This window comes from Epinephelus lanceolatus, chromosome 7 (genome assembly GCF_041903045.1).
Source record: "Epinephelus lanceolatus isolate andai-2023 chromosome 7, ASM4190304v1, whole genome shotgun sequence".
Taxonomy (NCBI): Eukaryota; Metazoa; Chordata; class Actinopteri; order Perciformes; family Serranidae; genus Epinephelus; species Epinephelus lanceolatus.
The window spans coordinates 16,407,179-16,430,323 of record NC_135740.1 but is presented as its reverse complement, the minus strand read 5'-3'; the positions used below and the strand labels follow the sequence as shown (position 1 = coordinate 16,430,323).

At 41.9% G+C, this 23,145-nt stretch overlaps 1 protein-coding gene across 4 annotated transcripts in view; it reads left to right on the top strand.

The window, feature by feature from the left end:
* Positions 1–10,904: 10,904 nt before the first annotated feature.
* The window catches only part of gria1a (glutamate receptor, ionotropic, AMPA 1a), a 91,550-nt gene continuing 79,309 nt past the window's right edge, over positions 10,905–23,145 (top strand). For 3 of the 4 annotated variants that reach the window (XM_033632480.2, XM_033632479.2, XM_033632482.2), the window contains exons 1-2: positions 11,277–11,569; positions 11,723–11,857. In XM_033632480.2, coding sequence (XP_033488371.1) covers positions 11,482–11,569; positions 11,723–11,857 — 223 coding nt within the window. In that variant the 5' untranslated portion in view covers positions 11,277–11,481. Of the gene's footprint in view, positions 11,570–11,722; positions 11,858–23,145 lie in introns of all 4 variants that reach the window. The other variant, XM_033632481.2, reaches the window with a different exon arrangement.

Here is a 23,145-nt window from a genome sequence, read left to right as displayed (position 1 = left end):
TTTACTCCGACTCGAGTGACTTCAGCTAAAACAGAGTCCAGCTGTTTTTGGAGCTTATGGTTTTTATTGAAAAACTAAATAAATAGAAATATAGTATGCATTTGTGACCCTTTTATGAAGATTTATGTCTCCTGAAGTAGTCCCCACGATGGGCTTGAGGATGAAAGCCAAAGGCAGGCTGGGGAAGTCAGAGAGCATTAAAAGATGGACTACAACATTGCTGGTTTGGACTTTACGTGGAATTTTTAACAGTAAAAAAAGAATATTAGTAGCTTTTTCCTATGAATAAAATAAATGTATGTCATGTACGAAATACGTGATACATGACATGTAGCCTAATAAGAGAAATGTTTAAAAATCATGCATCTGTCAATGAATTTATCAGATGTGACATAGTTAATTACATTTTATTCATGTAAATTCATATGACTGTCTTTGTAATGATGTGAAACATCATGATATAATGTCTGTTCAAAACCACTTTAGAAAAAGAAGCATACCTTAAAGGAGATCTATACAAAATTCATTCATTCATTATATGATTTAGAGGTTGTCTGCACACAGCTCACAACATGGACGTGACTGAGCTGGCGGCTAGCAGCTAAAGCCCCATTTCCACTGAGCAGTACAGTACAGTTCAGTTCAGCTCAGTTCAGTATGTTTTTTTTCCGTTTCTACTGTGAAAAGTTGTGGATGGTACCAATGGAACTGCTTTGTACGGTTACCATTTTTGGTCACTCTTCTGTTGGGGTACCTAGCACACAGATCTGGTACTGAAAGGTGGAGCTGTGAACACTGCAGTCTGTTGATTGGTCAATAGCAGACAGTCACTCTACTCAGGGCTGAGTTGTGGCTGGTTTTGAGGCTCATGTAACCACTGTTCATACTGTGGAGAGTTTTATTAGCAGACTGTAACTATAAAATGAAAGGATGATTTGCGCCTCCAGCAGCAGCTGGAGTTGGAGAAAAAAAAAATTAATTCACTGGGCCGAATGCCGGCAACTTTAAAGGTGGGTTGTTAACATATAATGTTACTCAATGCATGAGTTGACGACGTGAATCAATCAGCACACCTTAAATTTCACTGTGACAAGTCTGACCATTCCTTTAGTTTTTATATGACATACACTTTTAGTAATGAGTGGATCTTCAAGCGTTTATATATATTAACTGTGACTGGATTATGTGAACTGCACATACTATAATCCTCACTCTGGAAAAAAAAAATTGTTATAGAGCGTAGTTTCTGTGGTTCCACTAACATTAAACCCCTGAGGCTGCCTTAGAAGGACTAAATGCACAAACCCACTATTTTTAAATATCCCATCGAGAGAGACTCTCACTGCAGCCTGTTTTATTTTGTTCTGAAAATGTCAGCGTGCAGCCTCATTGTGTGGATGCTAAATGAGGTGCAGACTTCCCTCTGTGTCAGTCAGTCCTGGACAGAGCAGTGAGTGACAACATCCCCGCCCACATTTAAGAGTACTGCTTGCGGTGGAAACGTAAGGGTCTAGGTACCATGTCTGAAGGGTTACTTTTGGTTCCAAAGGTACCGTACTGAAAATGTTTTGTGGAAGTGGGACGTACTAACAGCACAAACGATGCTAAGAATGGCAACCGTGCTGACAGAGCTAGTGGTGTTAACCAGGGAGGAACCAGAGGGTGGGCATAGGTGTACACTTCTATGACAATGCTGTTTTGATATCACTGGTAACCGCTGTATGAACGCTGTACACCGCAGTGCAGAGAGTGCTCAGGGCACCATTAATGCACTAAATCTTTACTGACCAAATAGTTGCTATATTTTGCTTTGAATGTTTTTTAGAGTTCCGTTAAAGGACTAAAAATACCTTATCTTCCTCTTAAACAGTTCATATGAATTCTGACACAACTTCAGTACTTTCAAAAGTCCCAATCTTCCCCTACTTCTAAAAGGCACGCCTCCTCTCTGGGCAGACCTGCCGAATCAATTATAGGGGCGACTAATTAAGCCACATGTCAATATAACTCATCCCAATTAAGGTACAGAGCAGAAATCCGGCATGCACTGAGTCCAGGCCGGTCTGCTTCCTATCGATTCTGTAATAATGCCAGGCATTTGTCCAAGGCTGGTGCACTTCCACAGTGTCTGTCAGTCAGTCAACAAGTGCTGTAATCAAGTGTGCAGATAAAGCGAGTAACAAGCCAAAACTATCAGAATCCATTACTGATTTCTGTGTGTGACATGAAGATTGATCACTTCTGCACAACTGAGAGAGCACATGGAGAGAGATGGGAGGACAATTTTCACACTATCTAGTGCTGTATAGATTGTGTTTTGCTATGCTTTTTCTCTTTTGTTAGTAAAGGGTGGGAAACAATAGCACACTCAATTGTACTGCTCTGCCTTCTTTGACACAGTTTGGTTTTCTCAAAGGCAAATGGACTGGAACATCTCATAGAACTGATGAAATTTGTAATAAAAATCTGGGAGGCTCTCAGTCTGTTTTATTGTGTTTACCAAAAAAGTATATGCTACCATTTTTACCACTGAAACATTTACAGTATATCTTGTAAACCACTGTTACAACTGACAAAACTACCCTCACAGTGTCAGTAAAACAGGGATGTGTTAGGGCCCTGACACACCAAGCCAACAGCTGGCCATCGGTCAATGTGAGCATCTGTCGCCCTAGGTTTTGTGGCCCTTGTTGGCCCTTGTCAGCGTTTTTCTGGCTGATTCAGCATGTTGAATTGGTATTGGAGATGGCAGAACCTGTCAGTAAATAAAATCACTCCAATTGGCAGCTCAACTCAGTGCACGAGTAGAGAAATAGAAGTGAAGACAGCAAATAAATGACAAAGGTAAAGAAGCTGTGATGGCAAAACAAACTTGTTATATAAGGTTTATTTTGTTTGCTAGCACACGGTTTATGTCATTCGTTTTTTTAACATAGGGTTGTGTGCTAACAGGCTAACTAGCATGTTGAATCTGTCCTGTCAGTCTTTCCCTTATTTAATGAATACACACTACCACCACCTGCTGGTATGCAAAGTTATTTCCTCTTACGCAGTCTCAGAACACAACGTGGTTCTTGGCTGTTGGCTGCTGTTTTTGCCACGAGTTCAATTGTAAATTTTGGATATGACAAAGGCGCCCAAGGCAATGCAACAGTCGGCCTTTGTTTGTACTCAACACGTCATCCCAACCCATCAAATATTGCTGCTTTATGTCTACATATGACGCGCTAGGTATCCTCCTGCGTTTGTTGTTGATGTTCTTGAACGTTGCGTCAACTTATTCTTGTTACATGCATTGTGTCTTTTCAAAATTATCTTCTGTTTTCACAAGAAATGTACAGTTTCTGCTTGTGACATGCATACAGTATTTTTCAAAACAAACTTACTACACTATTGAAACACCTTGTATTTACATTTATTTCCTTGTGCAACAAAAGTATGTGGTTAGGTTTCGAAAAAACCATCATGGTTTAGCTCAACATTCACACAGAACGCAAACAGCAGGCTCCTGTGTGAAAGTCCATGGTTTGTTGGACCCATCCACCTCCGCCTCCCGCCTGCCCTACAGGGACTGTCCAGCTCCTTTTATTATGTTGCTACTTATGCTGTTTGGCAGCATTATAAACTGACACACCTTTCATGGTGGTATGATTCGTCACTAGGCTGTGTTTAGTTCCTCCACGAAAGGTGCCTTTTTGCATCAGTGTCTGATGCTGAAATCACTGACAAAGTGGTGTTATTTGACAAGTTTGATGTCGATTTGGTGTGTCTGGGCCTTTCGTCGTCATCAGGGCTATAATTACTTTTGAGGTAACAGAGGTCATTTTTTTAAAGGCTAATACCAATATTAAAAACTGATGCTTTTAACCTTTTGGTTCTTCATTATTCATTGATTGTCAGATGGATACAAGCTATTAAAAGTTCATAGGGCTTTGTGGTGTAATTTGTGTGTATGATTTTTAAAAGGAAAGAAAAGTTAATTAAAGCTTTTATTGATCCTTGACCACTAGGGGGCACCAAAGCAAGCTTAGAAATAAAGAACCGCAATACCTCTATTTTAAGTTGTGGTGGCTAACATGTTACAAACAGTTAACTGATTTCACACCCAGCAGACACAGAGCAACATTAGCATTCATTTGAAATCACGTTTGTGGCCATCTCACAAATGTAAGTACAATATTTGTGAACACCTTTAGTCTCAACTAATGCTTGAGAAAAATATCTGGCTCTTGAGCTAACTTTAACTAGATATTAAAGGCTCGTCCCAATACCCCCCCTTGGCCCTACCCCTACATTTGCACATTCCCGCGAGGGGTAGTGGTGTCCTAATTCCTTTTTGCGTTTAGGGGTAGGGGGCATAACAAGGGGTAGTAGGTATGAAACTAGCCCTTCGGAGCGAGGGATTTCAGATGCTGACCTGCCAGCGAGGGGTAGACATCGCCATGGCTACCACTGAGCAAGAGACGGGGAAAAAAGTTCATACGTAGCTAACATTACCGTCGTCAGGTTCTCGCACTATCTGGCGTCTGTCATCTGTCCTGTTCTGCAAAATTGTTGGACTTTTCACATTATGATAACACGCCAGCTAGTATAACTATGCTGCCTTGTAATGTTAGCTGGTTATCTAGCTATCTAGCAAGCAGAAGTCCCCTGTCGTCTGTCGTTCCTCAAACGAAGCATGATGAATGCGGCGAACGGTAGGATGAATGAGACTCCATTGTAGATGCCGGTTGGAAATGTAGATGGCCAGCAGCTTCCTGTTTAAAATAGTTATGTATGCGTGAACGTAACCGACGCGGTGATGTAGTGAGTGGTGTCCCAATTCCTAAGGAAAGATTTCTACCCCTACCCCTCGTTGCTTCATTTTGAGGGCCAAGGGGTAGTGGGCAAGGGCTAGGGGTAGGGGTAGGGCCAAGGGCTAAGGGGTAGTAGACAAGGGGGGGTATTGGGATTGGGCCTAAGAAGGCATGGGAATCACCAGAGGATTCATGATACTATATTAGCATGAGTATTGCGATAAAATATATTGCAATATATTATGATTACCTTTTATCAACTGTAAATAATGTCCCCAAAGGAAAATTTTGTCAGCATCTGTTCAGCGGACTGAAAAGCAATTTATTATAATATTCTAGTACTTTACCTGAACTTTAATTTGTATTTGTCATATTAATAATTTACCTAATTAAGAAATCGATACTTGGCACTGTGTGACGATAGGATATTGCCTCACAAAAATATAGCGATATTATGGTGTATCGATTATTTCCCCTTACCCCTAATATTAAGTATGTTCACAAGATAGCAATTTGCTAACTTTGTATGCTTACAGTTTAGTGCTGGACATATAGCTTAAAGTTTGTTTGCATGAGAACTTGTTTGTTGGGGTTGATGTAAGTAGTGATACCTTAACATGAAGGAAATGCAGGGACAGTTAAACCATAGCAGTTAGCTATAAAAGGCTAACAAGCTTGTAGAGCTCAGAGTTTGGTGATGATGCTCTGTTTTGAGCACTAAACGCTACCTAGAGTTGTTTCATTCCAACATATTGATTGATTCAGGTTGAGCAGACCGTGTATTCAACCAAATATGACTGAATTGTTGTAAAATCAATTTCTGACCATATCCAACAACATCATCCGTACTATTTTTTTTTTCATCCTGTCAGTAGTTTCTGTTGTCTCTGGAGAGCTATCTATGGCAGGTTGACATTATTCTGCTATTTCACATCTACTCCTCGGCCTGTTTGACATATTTTGTTTCTTTGTCACCTCTGCAACAACATACTTTTTATAGTTTGCCTCCAGCAGTATGACGTACACAAGTACTTGACAGCACAAGTGGTGCGGTGGCTCAATTATAGGAGTAACACGCTGGGGAGTTTTTCTTTTTTTCCCCCCCTCCTCACTCAAACTGGAGTGGAACCAGCAGATTTTGACGGATTAGCCTCATTATACTCTTCACATAGACTTCTATTAAAAACCCTCAGACAGACACTCACATTATGATCCATGATGAAGACATCTTCAGGAACAAAAAGACAGCGTATTTCCTTCTTTCTGTTACATAGTGTCTGTCTGATGGTGATGATATTTTTACCTCGAACAACAAGCACCATGATTGTTATTCCTCCACTTAGCACCATAGAATATTTAGCCATCGTTACTAATGCTATTCTAAGATCTATTTGCATTAATCAGGAGTTTAAAAAAGATTGCATGGCATTCATTACACATGGGGCACTGCAGGCAAATGCGCGCACACACAAAGCGCACCCAAACACTGAAATATGCACTATGAAACAGGCTGGTAAAATATGCATAAATCAGATGTGGTCTTGCACACAGAGAATAAAATGCCAAAAAGATGTGAGAAAAAACTGAAGTATTGCATTGAAAGGCTGCCCAACCATTTCTGTTTCAGCTAACCACTCATCATTTTGAACAAAGGCGAAGAAAATTGACCATTCTGCCTGTATTTATAGGACGTCCATCATTCATAGATTAGATAACCTTTTACTTCCTGCATTTATATTGCTCAAGTGTGCAATGCCCCTCACGCAGAGACATAGTTTTTATCACAAATGTTTCTGCTCAATTGGAAACACTAAAAATCTAATTCACCATAAGCTCCTAATCTTCTAAATTTCATTTTCTGGGAGAAATGTGTAATGGCTGCCTTCATGTTGTAGAAACAATAAGTAGGGAAAGTGATTTTAACCAGAGCAAGAGCCCTGCCTTGGTCTGATAAGTGAGCTCATCCCTAATCCTAATTGTGTCAAAGGCAGGATTTACCACTTCACTCTCTAAACAAGCACCAGGGCATTGCACCATAGTGTGGTTTGCAATCAATCTCATGTGAATATCGCCACTGCTGATTAATTTTTCATTGTGTACAAAAGCACGGGGGCTTGTACCTTTTCTTCAGGAAATAATTGGCTGTAGCTGTCTGTAAATACATGGTATGAATCATAACCCTCCTTATCAGCTGTTTGCCAGTCCTGCACTGTGTGAGAGGGAGGGGGGAGCATGCAAAGCAAAAGTCCTCTTCCACATTCAGAATTCAAGATTTTTTTATATTGAACTTGGCCAGTTTAAAGAATAAATCCTGGCAATATTAAACCCATTTTCCAGAGTTTACACCCCCTTTACTAAAACTTCTAAATCTTTGAAATTTTTACCTTCAATTTAAATCCCATGTGCTTCAGCTCCCGTGATACCAAAGTGCAGTTATCCCTGGTGGAGATGTTGCCATCCATTTATTGTTTTTATTTTCTAATCCTGTATAAGCAACCAAGCAAAGGCAAGAATGACTCATCTGAGCGTTGTCTTTACCATGCTAAAACTGTAGGATGTGGAAGCAGCAGCAGCATTTTAAAAACAAGAAAATCATATTTGGTCTTTTTACTACTTACTGCATCATCTGATCTCATCTAAAAGCCAGTAGATAGGCATCACAAAGGTGTAACATATCAGCCGCCATCATTTTATGTCAGCTTGGATGTAAATAATACAGCAAGACTCCCTTAATATTAGATGTGCCAAATTAAAGCTGCATTTTTGAAGATGAAATACAGACAGAATCATCTCCATCAAATGTTTTCAATGCAGCAACAGACCTCTGAAATTAAACTTGGTTCTCTTTGTAATGGGAGATAAAATTAAAAGTTAAAAATGCACCCTTGATTTTGGAAACAGCTGTTGAGAAAACACCGACAGAGTAATCTTAAGCGCTACATCAAAGGCAACTGGACTTGCTTGGGTTTCTTGAAGACATGTCACCTCTCATCCAAGAGGCTTCTTCAGTCTTGATATGTTACACCTTTCTTTCTCTGAGAACTGAAGAGGCCTCTTGGATAAGAGGTGAAACGTCTTCAAGAAACTCAAGCAAGTCCAGTTGCCTACGATATAGCACTTAAGATCACCATGACTGAGAATCTTTACTAACATCTTCAACAGAGGATGATTTAGTAGCTGTCTAGAACTGTTGGTCACATGATCTTTCTTTCATTCATCAGCAGATGGAGTTTGCCCAATTACCATGGGTTTGTGGTGTTCTATGCTTTAACCAGGTTGGTTTGAACATTGAGATTCAAAGATGATTGCTGACCATGGAAACATTAGAAAATTAGGAAAAGATATCCTTGAATAGCATAAAACAGTGATACTCAACTTAGACCCTGATCACACAGGACGATGCATGCTGCACTACCTTTTTTTTAACCGAATGCCACTAATAAAAAAAAAAAAAACGCCTACTGTGCCTTTTTATTGTTGCCAGGCAACCACCCCATCACCTCCTAACATTCCTGTGTAATCAATATACTGTTTGTTCATTTTAGTTGTTTAACAGTAGTTAGTATCTAGTCCCTAAATTATTCAGGCAGACTTGCTGTAGCTCTGGTTGAGGGTGAGAGGCTGTCAGTTAATAGTTTGTCAGGCACAAGGAAACGGAGATCTGTGTGGGTACATGAGACCCTAAAAAAGAGGCTGGATCATGGGGAGTACCACCAGTTGGTCCAGGAGCTTCACCTCGCTGATGGCTGTCTCCAGGCACATTTTAGGATGACACGGGGGCAGTTTGACAACCTGCTGTCTATCGGCGGGCCGTATAGCTTTGGGTATCCAGCAACCGCTGCTACCAGTTTCACCTCCATTGTTTTGCCAGCTGTTAACTTGTTGTCATGACCACCACAGAAGGCCCGCCTCTAAAATCATTTGTTGGACAATGGTGATAAAGCGGAGATGATGTGAGGCGTTGTTCTGTTCTGAGCTGAAGTTCTTTCAACTCAAGGAGTTCAGAGTGCTCCAGCAAAAATGCCAGGCACTTAGAGCGCAGAAACAGCAAGCAAAAATAATAATAACTTTATTTATATAGCACCTTTCAAAAACGAGTTACAAGGTGCTGTACAACAGAGATAAAACATATCACATACAATACAATTGCCAGCATAAAAAACCACCAAGAGAAATAAAATTGGCCTTAAAAAATTAACTTAAAAACACCCATCCCCAACAAAGTAAACATACAGTACAGCAATAATAAAACAGGATTAAGAGAAGGCCAATCGATAAAAGTGAGTCTTTAGAAGAGATTTAAAAGAATCCACTGAGCTTGCCTGCCTGAGATCGCCGGGCAGGGAGTTCCACAGCTGTGGAGCACGGACAGCGAAGGCCCGGTCACCTTTTGTGATAAGACGGGACCTTGGGACCATAAGCAAAACTGAGCCAGCGGATCTCAGGCAGCATTCAGGTTTGTAGGGTAAAAGCAAGTCACGGATATAGGCAGGAGCCTGACCGTTTAAGGCTTTAAAAACAAGTAGTAAAATCTTAAAATCAATTCTAAAACTCACAGGCAGCCAGTGGAGAGCAGCAAGGGTTGGAGAGATGTGGTCACTTCTCTTTGTACCTGTTAAAAGCCTGGCAGCAGCATTCTGAATAAGGTGCAGTCAACGGATGTTTCCCTTGCTAATCCCAGAGTACAGAGCATTACAGTAATCAAGTTTTGAGGAGATAAAAGCATGGACAACCTTCTCCAAGTCAGTGGAAAAGAGGAACGGTCGGATTCTTGCTAATTGTCTCAGCTGCCCAAAACATGATTGTACTACCTTCGTTATCTGTGAATCAAAAGATAGTTCTGAGTCAAGGATGACACCAAGATTTCGAGCCTCTTTCTGGATGCTAAAAGTAGAGGGGAGACTTTCAGGTTTGCAGGTGCTGGAGCTAGATGGGGTGAAGATGATAACCTCTGTTTTTGACTCCTTTAGTTGGAGAAAGTTGTTAGACATCCATGTTTTTATATCTGTCAGGCATGAGAGAGCATGGGAAACATCTGAAGAGCCAGGTTTCAGTGGTACATATAACTGTGTGTCATCTGCGTATAGATGAAAATTTATGTTGTGCCTTTGAATAATTCTTCCCAGGGGTAACATGTAAATGGAAAAAAGGAGGGGCCCCAAAATTGACCCCTGGGGGACCCCACACAAAAGGGGAGCATGGGAGGAACAGGCATCACCAAGAGACACCGTGAAGGACCTGTTTGACAAATATGACTTAAACCACTCAAGTGCCACACCACTGATGCCAATAAGGTGTTCCAGACGGCTAATTAAGATGTTGTGGTCCACCGTATCAAAGGCTGAGCTAAGATCAAGTAAAAAGCTTCAGTCTCATTAAAATCTATTACAAAAAGGTGCCCCCAGCTGCTAAAATGTGTCCTGTGTGATCAGGACCTTATGGTCCATGGGCCAGATAAGGAGCCTGGTGGCCCACTGCTCATTTTCTAATTTACAATGAAAATAAACTGACTGACACAAAATAGATGACAAAAGACCATGCTGCAGATTTCCCGGACCCCCTGACAGAGGTCCTGGGTCAGCCCCGGATGTCCTCAAAGCTTAGAAACGCCCCTGTGTCACCTGACCTGTGTGAGGCTGCAGATCCAGCGCAGAGATGACTGAGGAAAGCAAACGTGGAAAGGTTAAAAACAGGCAAGATCAAATGAAATGCGGGGGTTTACATCCAAACTGGATTGCATATTATATTATTTGTTTTTAGACTACTCACTACTGTACTGTATATATATGCAGATACTAAACGCCTCCTCATATCCCTTAAATCACTTCACTGTTTGAAGAATTTCAAGATGCAGAATATGGACAAAAGTAGCACCCATTTCTCCTAAATTGTTTTAAAAAAATGCAAAAAATAATTTACTACAAAATAAAAGCACATCATAAAGACGTTGTGGGTAGTATTGTGCATACTTTTGCAGGGCAGGAAAGTGAATGGATATCCATGAAATCCCGTGCGTCTCCTGAGAGACCTGTGGGTGCGCTCTGAGGGTGTACACTGCAAAAAATAGTCAGTCCGCGAGTCCTTTCTGTCAGGCATCGACATTTAAAGTGTTATTTTGTTTTATTCAGAAGCGAAGACATCCTTCAGTCATGTGAAATGATGTCACTTGTTTTCTTTGCAGAATTCTGGGATGTTTCTCATTTATCGATATGATACTGAGCGATCTGCTCAGTTCCACCTTGTTGCATTGACACTTATTTCCAGACATTCCTTTAAAGAACCGAAATGTCCCTGCAGGCAAGAAACAAGAAATCATCTCGCTGCATTGTGGGGAAAAATCCGCTATTTTAAGAGACAGAAATATTAAAAATTGACATTGAGGCTTAACAGCTTCAAAAGCCAGGCATATTTTTTGCAGTGCGGCTAATGCTGAAGTCATTCTCCGTCTCATACAACAGCAGCCAAGGACAAGAGAGCATCAGCAGAGAGAGGGAAAAGAGGAGAGAGAAAGGTGCCTCCTCTCGCCATTGCGATAACTGTCTCGGCGTTGAATCGATGTCGGTGTCCGTGCTGCTCTAACAGGAGGCGATAGGAGTGGCGGAGACGCGGGGGATTTAACTTCACACACGGACAAACCTATGCGTGGATTTCGGCTCTTTTTCCCTTCGCCAATGCAAAAGGAAATATGCAGCGAAGCTTCACCATTCTCTACACCAGTTTACTGGGGATGTGCTTGGGATCAAGCTCAAGTTTTCCAAGTAACATCAATATAGGTGAGAATGGCGCACAGGCATCAGACCTTTGGTCTCAGCACTGTAACCTTTAATGCAAGTTTGCTTCATGTCTCTTTTAATATCTGTGTGTTTCCCCCTTGATTTGAGTCCAGTGTGTCCAACATTAACTCCTGCTTCTTTGCTGCTCAACAGGAGGATTGTTCCCAACCGAATCGCACGAATATGAGGTTTTTCGTTTCGCCCTCTCTCACCACCAGGACATCCCCAAACTGGTGCCGCAGGTGGATATGGTCAAGATGGGGAATAGCTTCTCCATGACATATGCCTGTAAGTATCATCTCACTGGAAGCAGATTATATTTACTGGCATTTCCCCATTCTCTCCCTGCAGCCCTTTCTCTTTCCCTTTAATCTGTTTATCGACTTCATAAAGAGCGCTTGGAACTCCACGGGTATAAAACCTGCGCAGGTTGGTGCCATATATTATAGGCCTACTGCAAAGACTCGCGTTTGTTCGTAGGTTATCTTAGTAACTGTTGCGTGGGACCGCGAAGGACTTGTTTTCTCTGCTGCTTTCCTCTGCATAATTGCAGCGTGCATTTTGCGCTCTGGAGAAGCCACGGGGATTTAAAAGCAACCTCTGCAGCATCAGACCCAGCAGTCATATAACATCAGCTTTTACAGCTATATGAATTTGAAAACGGCTGCTGCTGATCCCTGTGCGCCTTTCTTTTCTCTTAGCCGAGAGAGAAAACAAAGAGACAGAGCGCAGATCAGGGCTCCCAGGCGATGTGCACAAAGAGGAAAAAACGACTCTTTAAGTGCATTTCTAATTAGCCACGGATCACAATCCGATTATCTTTTTCTGGCAGAACACACACTATTAAACCCTCCCTCCCTAAAACCTTAACAAAGACATGCGCACACGCATGCACAATACATATTTCAACTTTTAGGACTCTGGGATTACCCTGATCTTTCTGATCTGATCCTCATTAATGTATATGTTCAACAGAAAGAGCTTCTTTAATTAGTGATGTGAGAGATAAGTGTTGCATTTTAAATGGAGATCATAGCATGCTGGTGATGGGAAGCAAGATTTATGGTCAAGAAGGAAGTTGAAAAAAATCATTGCAGAGTCCTTGCTCAGAGCAGTGAGGACGCCATACTCCTGTGGGTGATAATGTGTGCCATTATGCCAGCCAAAAATAACTCTATGTCTTAGCTCGACAAAAGAAATGCCAGTCTAAATTGTTTTTTCTTTGTTAACCCTGCACTTATCCCCTCTTTGTGTTCTGACAAGAGTTTGTCGCCCTTGAGGCTTTTCAGCCGTGCTTTTCTCATTCCATCCTCGGCTCCTCTGAATTTGCCTGTGGCTCACTCACACTCACTGTGGCGAAGTCGCACACTTCCAGGAGATACCCTTTGACAACTGCGCCTTCCTGACTCTCTGCCAGGTGTGTGCTTCAGTGACAGACATTTGATTACTTCTTTCAGACATTGATTTTAGCATTTCCACTTTGAGACACGTCTGGAATTTAAATACTGGTCTTTATTCTGTTTCCACTGGCTTGGATGCAGTCGCAGAGATATATTAGAGCTCACAGACTAAACAAAGGAGTGGAAGAAAACATGATGCAGTTTTTTAAGACACGAAAGACATTCTGACTCAGAATGAGGGAAAGTCTTAGAAACAAATTCTCTATATGCTTTAAATTTTCTTGCTCTGTACATTGAATAGTGACAGACGTCTGCCGAGGGACGGGGCATTGAATTGTTTTCAAAGATTTTTCCGTATTGCTGTTGCCACACCAGCCAACACAACTCGCGTATGCATTTGTTGTTCAGTGCATGGTTCTTTACAAAAGAGCAAAGCCAAGCTATAAACCATTAATACAATTTTTTACTTTAAAATATTCAGTACTATTGCTCACCCTTATCAGCAGCAATGGAAAATACGCAGCATTCTGTTCTGTGGCACTGGAATTTGGTGCAATCCTAGATCTTCCTGCGAGGACTGCAACTTCTGTCTATCCTCTCTGTGACCAGATAAGCCACTGAGCAGTACACATTCCTTGATGCAATGAGAGAGACACAGATGTCTCTCTTGTTCTCTGACTTGTCAATGTTTGGGCTCATATAGCAGTGTGGCGGTGATATCTTCAAGGGGTCAGGTAACTCTGATTGCTGGGTCTATCATGCATGTAGGAGGTTGTCAGGGAGCCTTGGATCATCCCACTCTCTTTTCTTGTCCTAAAGACCTTGGATCAAAATCTTAGCTTGGGTGGTAATAGGGACAGCATACCCTAAGTCTGGTAGATACTTTGCATGGTGATCACGGTGTCATCAGTGGGGCTGTGCTCGTGAGATAACACATCAACAATTCCAATGTGAAGCAAATGGGGATTCATAGAAGTGTGGTTGGCCATGATTGATCCAAAGGTCAGTGCAGGTAGATCTGGCATCTGCAATAAGATGGCTGATGAGAGACAAGTTATTGCTTGCCCACTGTAGTACGTCGAATCCTCCAATAGCCCGGAGGTTGCAAAGCTTCACTGCCAGAGCCTTTACCTCTTCTTCTGAACCAAAACTCTGGAAACCGTTGACCACATGAAAGGACTTCTCCACCAGCTCATGATCTTCTCATGATTGGCTGTGGTAACAAATGTGCTTCTGCAGTGCATATGGCGCATCCTAGCCCTCCGCAGTGTGGAACTGTGATTTGGGGGACAGGAACCTGGGTTGGGTTTAACTTCCGCTCTGTCAGTGTTGAAACCCTCAGCTGCTCATCAGCCGTGCTCACCATGACCTGCCCCATCATTTCCTTAATTGCTCCGAATGCCTTAAGGACCATAGGCAAATGATCTGTTGTTTGATGCAGTTCCACAGTCTCTCTCCTCCTTGTTGCTCCTGTACAAGTCACCTCTGTCGCTGGGATTCCACTAATGCACCACCATCCAGCGTGGAGGGCTTGTATGCTGGCTGATGGGTGCACTAGAAACTGAACAGTCCGATTCACTAGCTTCCCCATGTAGTGTGTAACCTGGTGGGTGACAAACATCTGCACTGCCCCTCACTAAGGTCGTAATTGGCTTAATAACTAGGTCAACGGACGCTGGGTCTTGGACGAACTGAGGGCTCCTTTGCAGGCTAATCTTGATTCATGGTGATTGCTAGAAAACAAAACAGTCTCGGGAACTGACTCTCTATAACCTTTATCTTCTCTGGTTCAGTGTGTTGAATAGCCAACAGGAGTTTTACTGAATACTTTCACCACACCAGTCACCGCACACTTGTCCTCTCGGTGGTTAGTGTATGTCTTTACACAAAAATAACAGATGAACAATGCTATAAACCATGCAGATTCATCCTAATGTAAATAAACCCCAAGAATAAGCAAATCTCCATATCCACACAATGACTAGATAAACATTATCAGCAGCAGATTAATGGACAACTAAAAATGTTCAATTTAAAATACATGACAGCTTTGATCACTTACTTTTATTAGCAGCTATGGAGAGTATGACATATTAAGTGAAATAAATGCAGCATTTATTTAACAACATACGCTCTAAATGGATCACTATGTTCTTATTTAAACTAATATACGACACTGGGAGGAACAGCTAAATGATAAAACGGACAGTTACTAATGCAAAGGTTTGGCACTAACAAATAGCTGCACATAAAAGCACCAATTAGTTTTTAAAAACTCCATATGAACTGTATCTTCAACTGCAGAAACTACAAGTCCATCTTGGCTACCCATGGAACACTGCTTGTTAACTATTTCACAGAGCTAGCTTAGTGAACTAAGACCTTGTCCATGTGTGCGTGCGTAAATTTGACAGCCCTTTTTTTTAAATGCTTTTTGGCCTTTCATCAACACAGCTGTGTTTTAGGTCACAAAAAAACTCCATTCAAGGTGAAGATTTTCAGAGACTTAATTTTCACTGTTGACGTGTTGATAGGTAAAACTGATTTTCTGGCTTGAGACCTCAGAATGTGCGCCGTTACCTCCTTTGGGAGGCATCACAAATGAGGCGACATTTTGTGCAATGGCGAACATGGCTGTTGTGCTGGTTCTAAAATAGCTACCAGGACTTATGTGTTTACACATAAATGTACAGTTACTCTTCTACTATACTGAGGAATAGAGGCATCAGTATGCGCTACGGTCACTGCTGCATTTAACCCTCTGGTAATAGCTTTTTTCAGGCTTCTGATTGCACAACATCTTCTTCTTCTTTGTGTGGCTTTAGGGTTATGATTATATCACTGCCTGTTGGTTTGGCATGTTCTTGATAGCTTCAGAGTTTTTTTGCGATTTCATTTGGATGGAGATTTTTTTTTAACAGTGCATGTGGATGAAAATTTTTATGAAAATGAAGGAGGGCAAGACCCTGTTTCCAAAATACCTATGATCCGTGTGGATCAAACCTAACATGGCTGGTAGACTGACAGAGGCCATTTAACTTTCATATCTAGGAATCTAAGAGCCTTTCCCACACACAAGTTTAATGTAATGTGGTTGTAGCAGTTGTTATGAGATTTAGTTATGAGCTCTGAATTGGATTGGAAATAAAGCATTATGTGCAACAGCCCTCATGCAGATTTATAGACATTCGAGGCTAGCGTCTGGCAAACGTCGAACACTGTCACTAAAAGGAAATTTGCTCCCTATCCCCTCACTTTACACACATTGCACATTATTTAGTTTAATTTCCCCTACCTGTTCATAAAAACAGACTTTATGAAGTCCGTCCTGTCCTCAGCTTTATAGTGTGGTAAATTTTGCAGGAATGCATTTAAAAGAAGAAAACAGTCACGCTCCCCCTCCTGAAAAAAAGAAACCAAACGCACCCAAGATGCCCTCATTAATGAGATGGTCCTCTGCTCAGAAGGGAATGTTATTCGAATGTGAGAGTCAGGCTGCAGCTGACGTTTCTAGGGATGTCGCTTGTGGAAAAAACATGGTGCCTAAAGCAGCAGAGAGGGATTGGGGGGGGGGGGGGGGGGTAGAATGATGTCTTAGTCACAGCGTGCACCCAGTGGGAAGACAGCAGCGCCAGCACACATACAGTTAAAGAACAACATGGCGATTTGGACTCAAATGGCCAACATGCAGCATGGGGCACCTTCTGTTGACTGCCTTTTCTCTGTCTTTGTAAGCAGTGGAATTGTCTCCATCATCCATTCAGAAATTGATGAAACTGTAAAAGCAGCTCTTTTGCAAATGAAAAACTGACAGGGATCAAATATCCTTGTCCAAAACATTTCAGACAACTACTTGAAACTGATTATTTGATCAAGGATCACTGCCAATATTCAGGTTTTTCTAGAGCTTAACTAGATCCAGGAGCTCTCAGCACTACAGGATTTCTACAGATTTTCCCTTCATCCAGTCAACCCTCTCAGTCTTCTGCGCCATGCCATCAAATATGACATCTTTTCTTCAGTGTGTCACGCATATCACTGCAGTCCATGGGTATGATGGTGGGCTGTGGAATAAGCGTGTCAGAAAGATTCACAGTGGAGGGAGACGGCAAAAATGAAAGTGACACCTCTGCCTGCTGTGTGTCACTCGCTCTGAAAGAGTTTTTGGATGTGGAGGCTATAGAGACATGTTTGTAAGGAAGGGCCCAAGGGCCCGCTTATAATGAGTCAGATGATAAAAGCAGCCTATTCCTGGGTCTCTATTTAGTATGCCTGTGTGGAGGAGTGTGCATGTGTGTTTCTGCGCGTGTTTGCATCTGGGTGCCCATTCTGGCATTTGTGTAGAATGTCTTGAGTGAGTGACAGTTCACCTCTGTAAGCGTGTGTGAGTGTGGGAATGTGCTCGGGGCTCTTGGGGGTCCGCAAGTGTGAAAAGCAGCGGGTGAATGGGCCCTTGTGCACGGAGATGAATGGAGCTCCGGATGAGGGTGATACTCATCAGCTGGCTCTTATGACTAGCCACTTCCTCCAGAAGCAAGCCCTCCCACCACACACACACAAAAACACACCAGTACACATGCTCACACGCACTCCCTGGCACCTGCCTAAAGAGCAGGGGGCGAGAGGTTGGGGGGGTTGGGTGGACTAGGGCAAAGGTGATGGAGAAAATAAAGAGGAGAGAGAAGGAAAAACATAATAGACAGAGACATTGAATGTTAATGGCGATGTGATTCATTTTATTTCCCGCCTGTGGAGTCATTGGGGAAGTAATGACGATGGCAACACTGTCGGCATAATGTGAGACAGGATACTGGAGCTAATTTGCATTTCTCTGTCTTCTCTCTTCCGCTCACATACACAAACCAAGTCATAAAGTGGCCGAGTGCCTGTATTTTTAGCATTTATTATTATGGATCCTGGCTCTCTTTCTATACGTGCCTTTGCTTTTACATGTGCGGTGACAGCACTTTGCTGGACTGGCTTATTTTACATGTTACCAGTGGTTAAAAATAACTGCCAGGGATGGTGTGTGTACATGGAGAATATTAGTCACTGTTCCCCTCAGTTAGATCTCACATTACCATAATCTGCTATTGACTTGGTTTGTAATAAGGACGTCAGTGAATCGCTAGCTTCATGTCAAATCCCCTGCAGGCTCACGCCTATATCATCTACTCTTCCCTTTGATTTCCTGCATATGTGTGGTGAGATTTAGGCTAAGCTTTGGCTATTTTGGGTTGAAATCTGTCTGCAGGATATTGCACCTAGCAACAAAATTTAACATTTCAGAATTAGACATACTTTAAGCTTTGCGAATCTCTAACTCGCATTTGATTTTGTGTCTGGTTTAGACGTCGCGATAATAAAGCTTTCATTAAAACTAATTAGTGTTCATGGAAAAGACGATTCGGGTTGTCACTGTGATGTAGGCAGCAGTATCTTCCCGGGTCTCTGTGGGTCGGTTAAAGAGAACTGGAAGAGGATCTATGAGGCTGCTATAATCAATGAACTGAGCACCGCACAGAGGCCTGCCCAGCCAATCGATACCAAACAGATGAGAGGCTGGGGGGTGCTTCCCTTCGGGCGGGCCTAGAGGACAGTTATGAATTACTGTCAGGTGATGGGATGTATGTAAGTCTGTGTCACAGAGGGAGTGTACAGGTTGAGGTCAAGTACAGGGGTGGTCAAATGTTTGTGGTAAATCAAGACTATAATATCAGTGAGGCCATGTGATATTACTGTTCAATAATGAGCATAAACATTATAGTTATAACCAAGCTTTATGGTACTGGATGTATTTATTAAGTTATTGATAAAGTTGAATGGTGTAAGGCTTAAGCTTACAGGTCCCAGAGAAACAGGATGTGATGTCATAGGTCTGACATGGATAATCAGAAAATTCTGAGCAAAGCAATGCTGCATTGTTTTGTCTGATAGTTTAATGTTGTAAACAACTATGGACACTGGTAGAATAAATGATCACAACAGAAAGCTGGGTGTTTGCAAAGAAAATAGGTGTGACTTCTTTTCCAACATAATGCCAAGTTGCAAGTTGAAGTTTATTAAATAAGTTGTTGAATTTATTACTAGCAGCTGCTTAAGTCGAAGTGTCTAAGGCTGCATCCACTCTAATATGTTTTTATTCTAAAACACAACGATTGCGACATTTACACCTAGCATCAACACTACTCTGGCATTTTGGAGCCCCTGGAACAGAGACCCTTAAAAATGCTGCTGACACGGTTTTAATTTGAAAATTCCACAGTTGCGTTTTAGTCGGGACAGGTATAAACACAGACTTTTGAAAATGATGATGCAGACACCCACATTTGCTTCCCGACTGGTTCTTAACAGTCACGATGTGTCAAGCCAAAACATTATAACTGAGCTTACATACCTCTTGTGATTTCATCCTTCTTGTGTGGGTAGCGTAGCTGCTGTCCCACTGCCATGGCTTCCTGTGGCGATGGATAATGCTCCTGGTAATGCTCCTGATAATGCTCTAATAGGTCACTGTATTTGCTTTGCAATGACTCTAAATCTTTATTGCCTGAAGTGTTACTTTTGATCTTACTTTTTGCCATCTCCGTAGTATTTTCTGTAGCTAAGCAACCAACTGCAGAGTAGAAAATCTGCTTCCTCTTCACGTGCATGTGCACTGTACTTGAATGGTCATGCGATTTTTCTTTTTCAGGTGTGTAAGTAAAGACGGTGCAACAACGCTTATGTGTATGGAGATGGTTTCCATTTTAAAACACAGTTTGAAAACGGCAACGTATCGGTGTAAATGTGGCCTGAGATGCAGAGGGAATATTCACAGAGGGGTGCAAGTGTGACTCAACATGAAAGAAAAGAGTGATGTCGTTTTATTATGATTTATTTGTGTAGTTTTGTCCAATGTTCTCATCAGTAATACTATCAGTCCAGAGTTACTTACTAATTGAACCTGGGGACACTGTGTTCTTCCTAAAAAAATTGGACAAAGAAAAACATGAGCAGTCAGTCGGGCAGGTTTTAAACATACCCATAAGTTTATCAAACCAATTTGAAAGAGAAAATGAAGGAAAATTTAAAAATGAATCACCCAACTGACCTCCTGATTCAACTCACATCACTTTCAGTTTTACCTTATACAATAAAGTATTTCAGAGCAGTGGTTTCCAACCTTTTGGACTTGTGGCCCCTTAAGTCAAAGCAGCATCTATGTGCGATCCATCATCCCTGCTTCCATACGTTTTTGTCTGCTTTGTTAATTTTATTTTTACGAGCCTAAAGAGACCAAATATCCAGTGATTCTAAGCAAAGATTAGAGTAGTGGAATTGGAGTCCGACTACTGCTACAAGCACCTTGTGTAAGTTTTTCTCATCAGAGTAGTTTCTTGCTCCGACTACCAAACAGAAATGTGTGCGAGCATGTGAGACTGCTTTATGAAGTTCTCGCTCGCGCACTTGCACACACACAATAGCTAACAAGAGACGGAGCTCGAGCAGATGCATTTAATGTATTATTCAGTGCAGCACATCTAATGCTATCACTTCATGGAGTTATGAGCATAAATATGTGATAATAACTCCACAGAAAAAAAGACAATTGGACTAACTCTGTTAAGCGCTGTTATGCTTAAAAATACGCAGCTCTCAAGGATCTGCCTGGAGAAACTTCAAAAGAAAAAGTCATCTCCTGGAAACTTTATGTCTGTATTTATTACATTCTCCCTTTTTGCTCCAATCTTTCCTCCGTACAGGGGCAAACAACACCCCAGAAAGAAAAGTCTAAGCTGGGATGGAAGTGTTAAGAAGAGGAGGGTGGGGGGTGGAGGTTAAGCTGCAATTTCAGACCCCGTGGCTGGTGTCAGGCAGGCTCCGGGGTGTTGTATTTTTTTGTGTAGCTACTGTGTCAGTCATTGAGGTACAGCTGTGGTGACTGGCTTCCACAGTGCATGCATGTTCGGAGGGATTACTGAATGTTCAATGGGTTATTGAAAAAGGCGGACGAATAGCAGATCACCGCTCCCTCCTGACTGTTCAGGACATGACAGTTATTTGTCGAGGAGAAAACAAAGAGAATGGGAGAGAAGGGGGAAAAAAAAGAAAAGAAACTGACGGTTGTTCTCTTAGGGCTAGAGTCTGGCAGGTGCTGGTTTGATGAATGAGAAGGCTTGGATTTTTTTTGCTCCGGAGCGCCAGGGATAGAGAATGGCCCATAGCAATCAATGTAGATCAGCCAAAACTGCTCCCCAAGCAGCAGAGTGATAGAGTGTGGAGCAGAAGGGGGATAGAGATTGTTTCTGTGTGTTGTGTGTGCCGGCATTGCTTTGCAAAAGAAAGGAAGAGGAAATTTGCACGTGGGGCAGGGGATTGAGGGTGAGGGAAGAGAGAAATGGTTAGGAAGGAGAAAATAAGCAACCTGTCATTTAATCTCCTCACCTGCTGTGTGACCATTTTCTAAGAACAACTCGCCACATAAAAGTAACCCAACGGCCATCCAGTGCCTTGAGGTTTAAGAATTCCATCGTGTTGACAAGACACCGGTCTTTATCACACATACGCTTCTTGTTCACCACTCAAACACACACACACACTTCGCTGATGACTGTGTCCGCTCTGTTTCTATTTGTTCTCCTCATTGTCTTTCTAAGCCTGCTCCGAATCCTTCTCTGTATTCATACAAGCTCACCAAGTATTTAAAACAAATCTGTCGTCTCTGGAGGTAATGGCAGCTGGGACGTGGAGGTCTGAGCTGAGACGTGTGGGGCTGGCAATTAGAAAACAATGTGTTCGGGGATGAAGACCAGGATTTGTGCTGCGGGGTGGAGGGACGAGCGCCGGATGATGGCAGCTGTCATGTTTTTGCGGCAAAGACAGAAGCGAGTCCCTCTTTTGTCATACAGTGCATCTCCGGAGCTTCTGTGTATTTTAATGAGGAACAAAGCCTACAAGCATATTAAACACTGTGACATAGTGTAGCTGTTCTTACAGTGACAGCACAGTCGCACAGACGCTCGTAGTACTAAATGACTGCCTTGCCATGACACTAGACCTGCAACAGTTGCTGAAAGTTGGGAGGGAGGGACTCCTGCAAGATGATATTGGATCTATAATGTATATAATTGACTGTTTGCTAAGCCCAGCCCCCCTAGGTTACTGGTGCTACATCAAATTATCTGTTCTTGCGCAGGACATACACAGTTTACAAAAATATTTGTAGCAGATTTATTTGAAATTCTAAGACATTTTGAAACAAAGGGTCCTTGACTTCCAACGAAAGTGGACCAAAGCTCTTAAATTCTTGCTGGTGATCGTCCTTTTTGTTGCTGAAATGACACTGTCTCAAGCATTGAAGGGTTAATTTGCAAAAACAGATATCCATTTGTATTTCTTTCTCTCAATTATATTTTCTGTGTCTGCAGTCCAGGTAATATCAATCAAACCAGAGTTTGTTTATTCATTTAAAGGATGTTTTTGATCTGTTTTTGCTAATTAATTCTGTATATATTCATATTTTCTTGTGGCTAGCTACATACTGCTACTGTTTGCCTGACTCTTTTTAAAAGGTTCCTCTTTTTCTGACTCAGCTAATGCTATACTGCCCGGCTTTGGAAATAACGCTACATTTGCATTATGCTACTGGTCAACAGTCATGTAGTGGAGGGTATATGTAAGTATTAATAAACTGTCATCTAATTAAAAGATAAAATAAGGAAAGCCAAAACTAAAATCAAGATAATAAATGGGAAATAACATCAACAAGGCAGCAATAAAATAGACAGACAGCTCAGATAAAGTCAGGATATGCTTTCCGATAGAAGTAGGTTTTTAGGAGAGACTTAAATGAAGCCAGTGACTTGGGGCCCTGGTGGCAAAAGCTCTGTCCTCTGTAGTCTTCAGCCTGGAGTCTGGAACAAGCAAAAGACCTCTGCCTGTGGATCGTAGCCCTTCAACATCAATGGGAGCGCCTGCGATTCCCTTTTGCACATCTATTTTTAAATGCCGGTAGAATTGCAACCAAATATGATAGAGCAATAATTATTTATTATTTTGCATATAAAACCAGAGGAGTTACACTAACATATCACGCATTCATCGTGTCCCAGAGCGTTGTTTCCTTGCACTAATGGGTTTGTAGAAATCCAGTAAAAAGCGCACACAACAAAAACATTATAATCCAGACTGCGG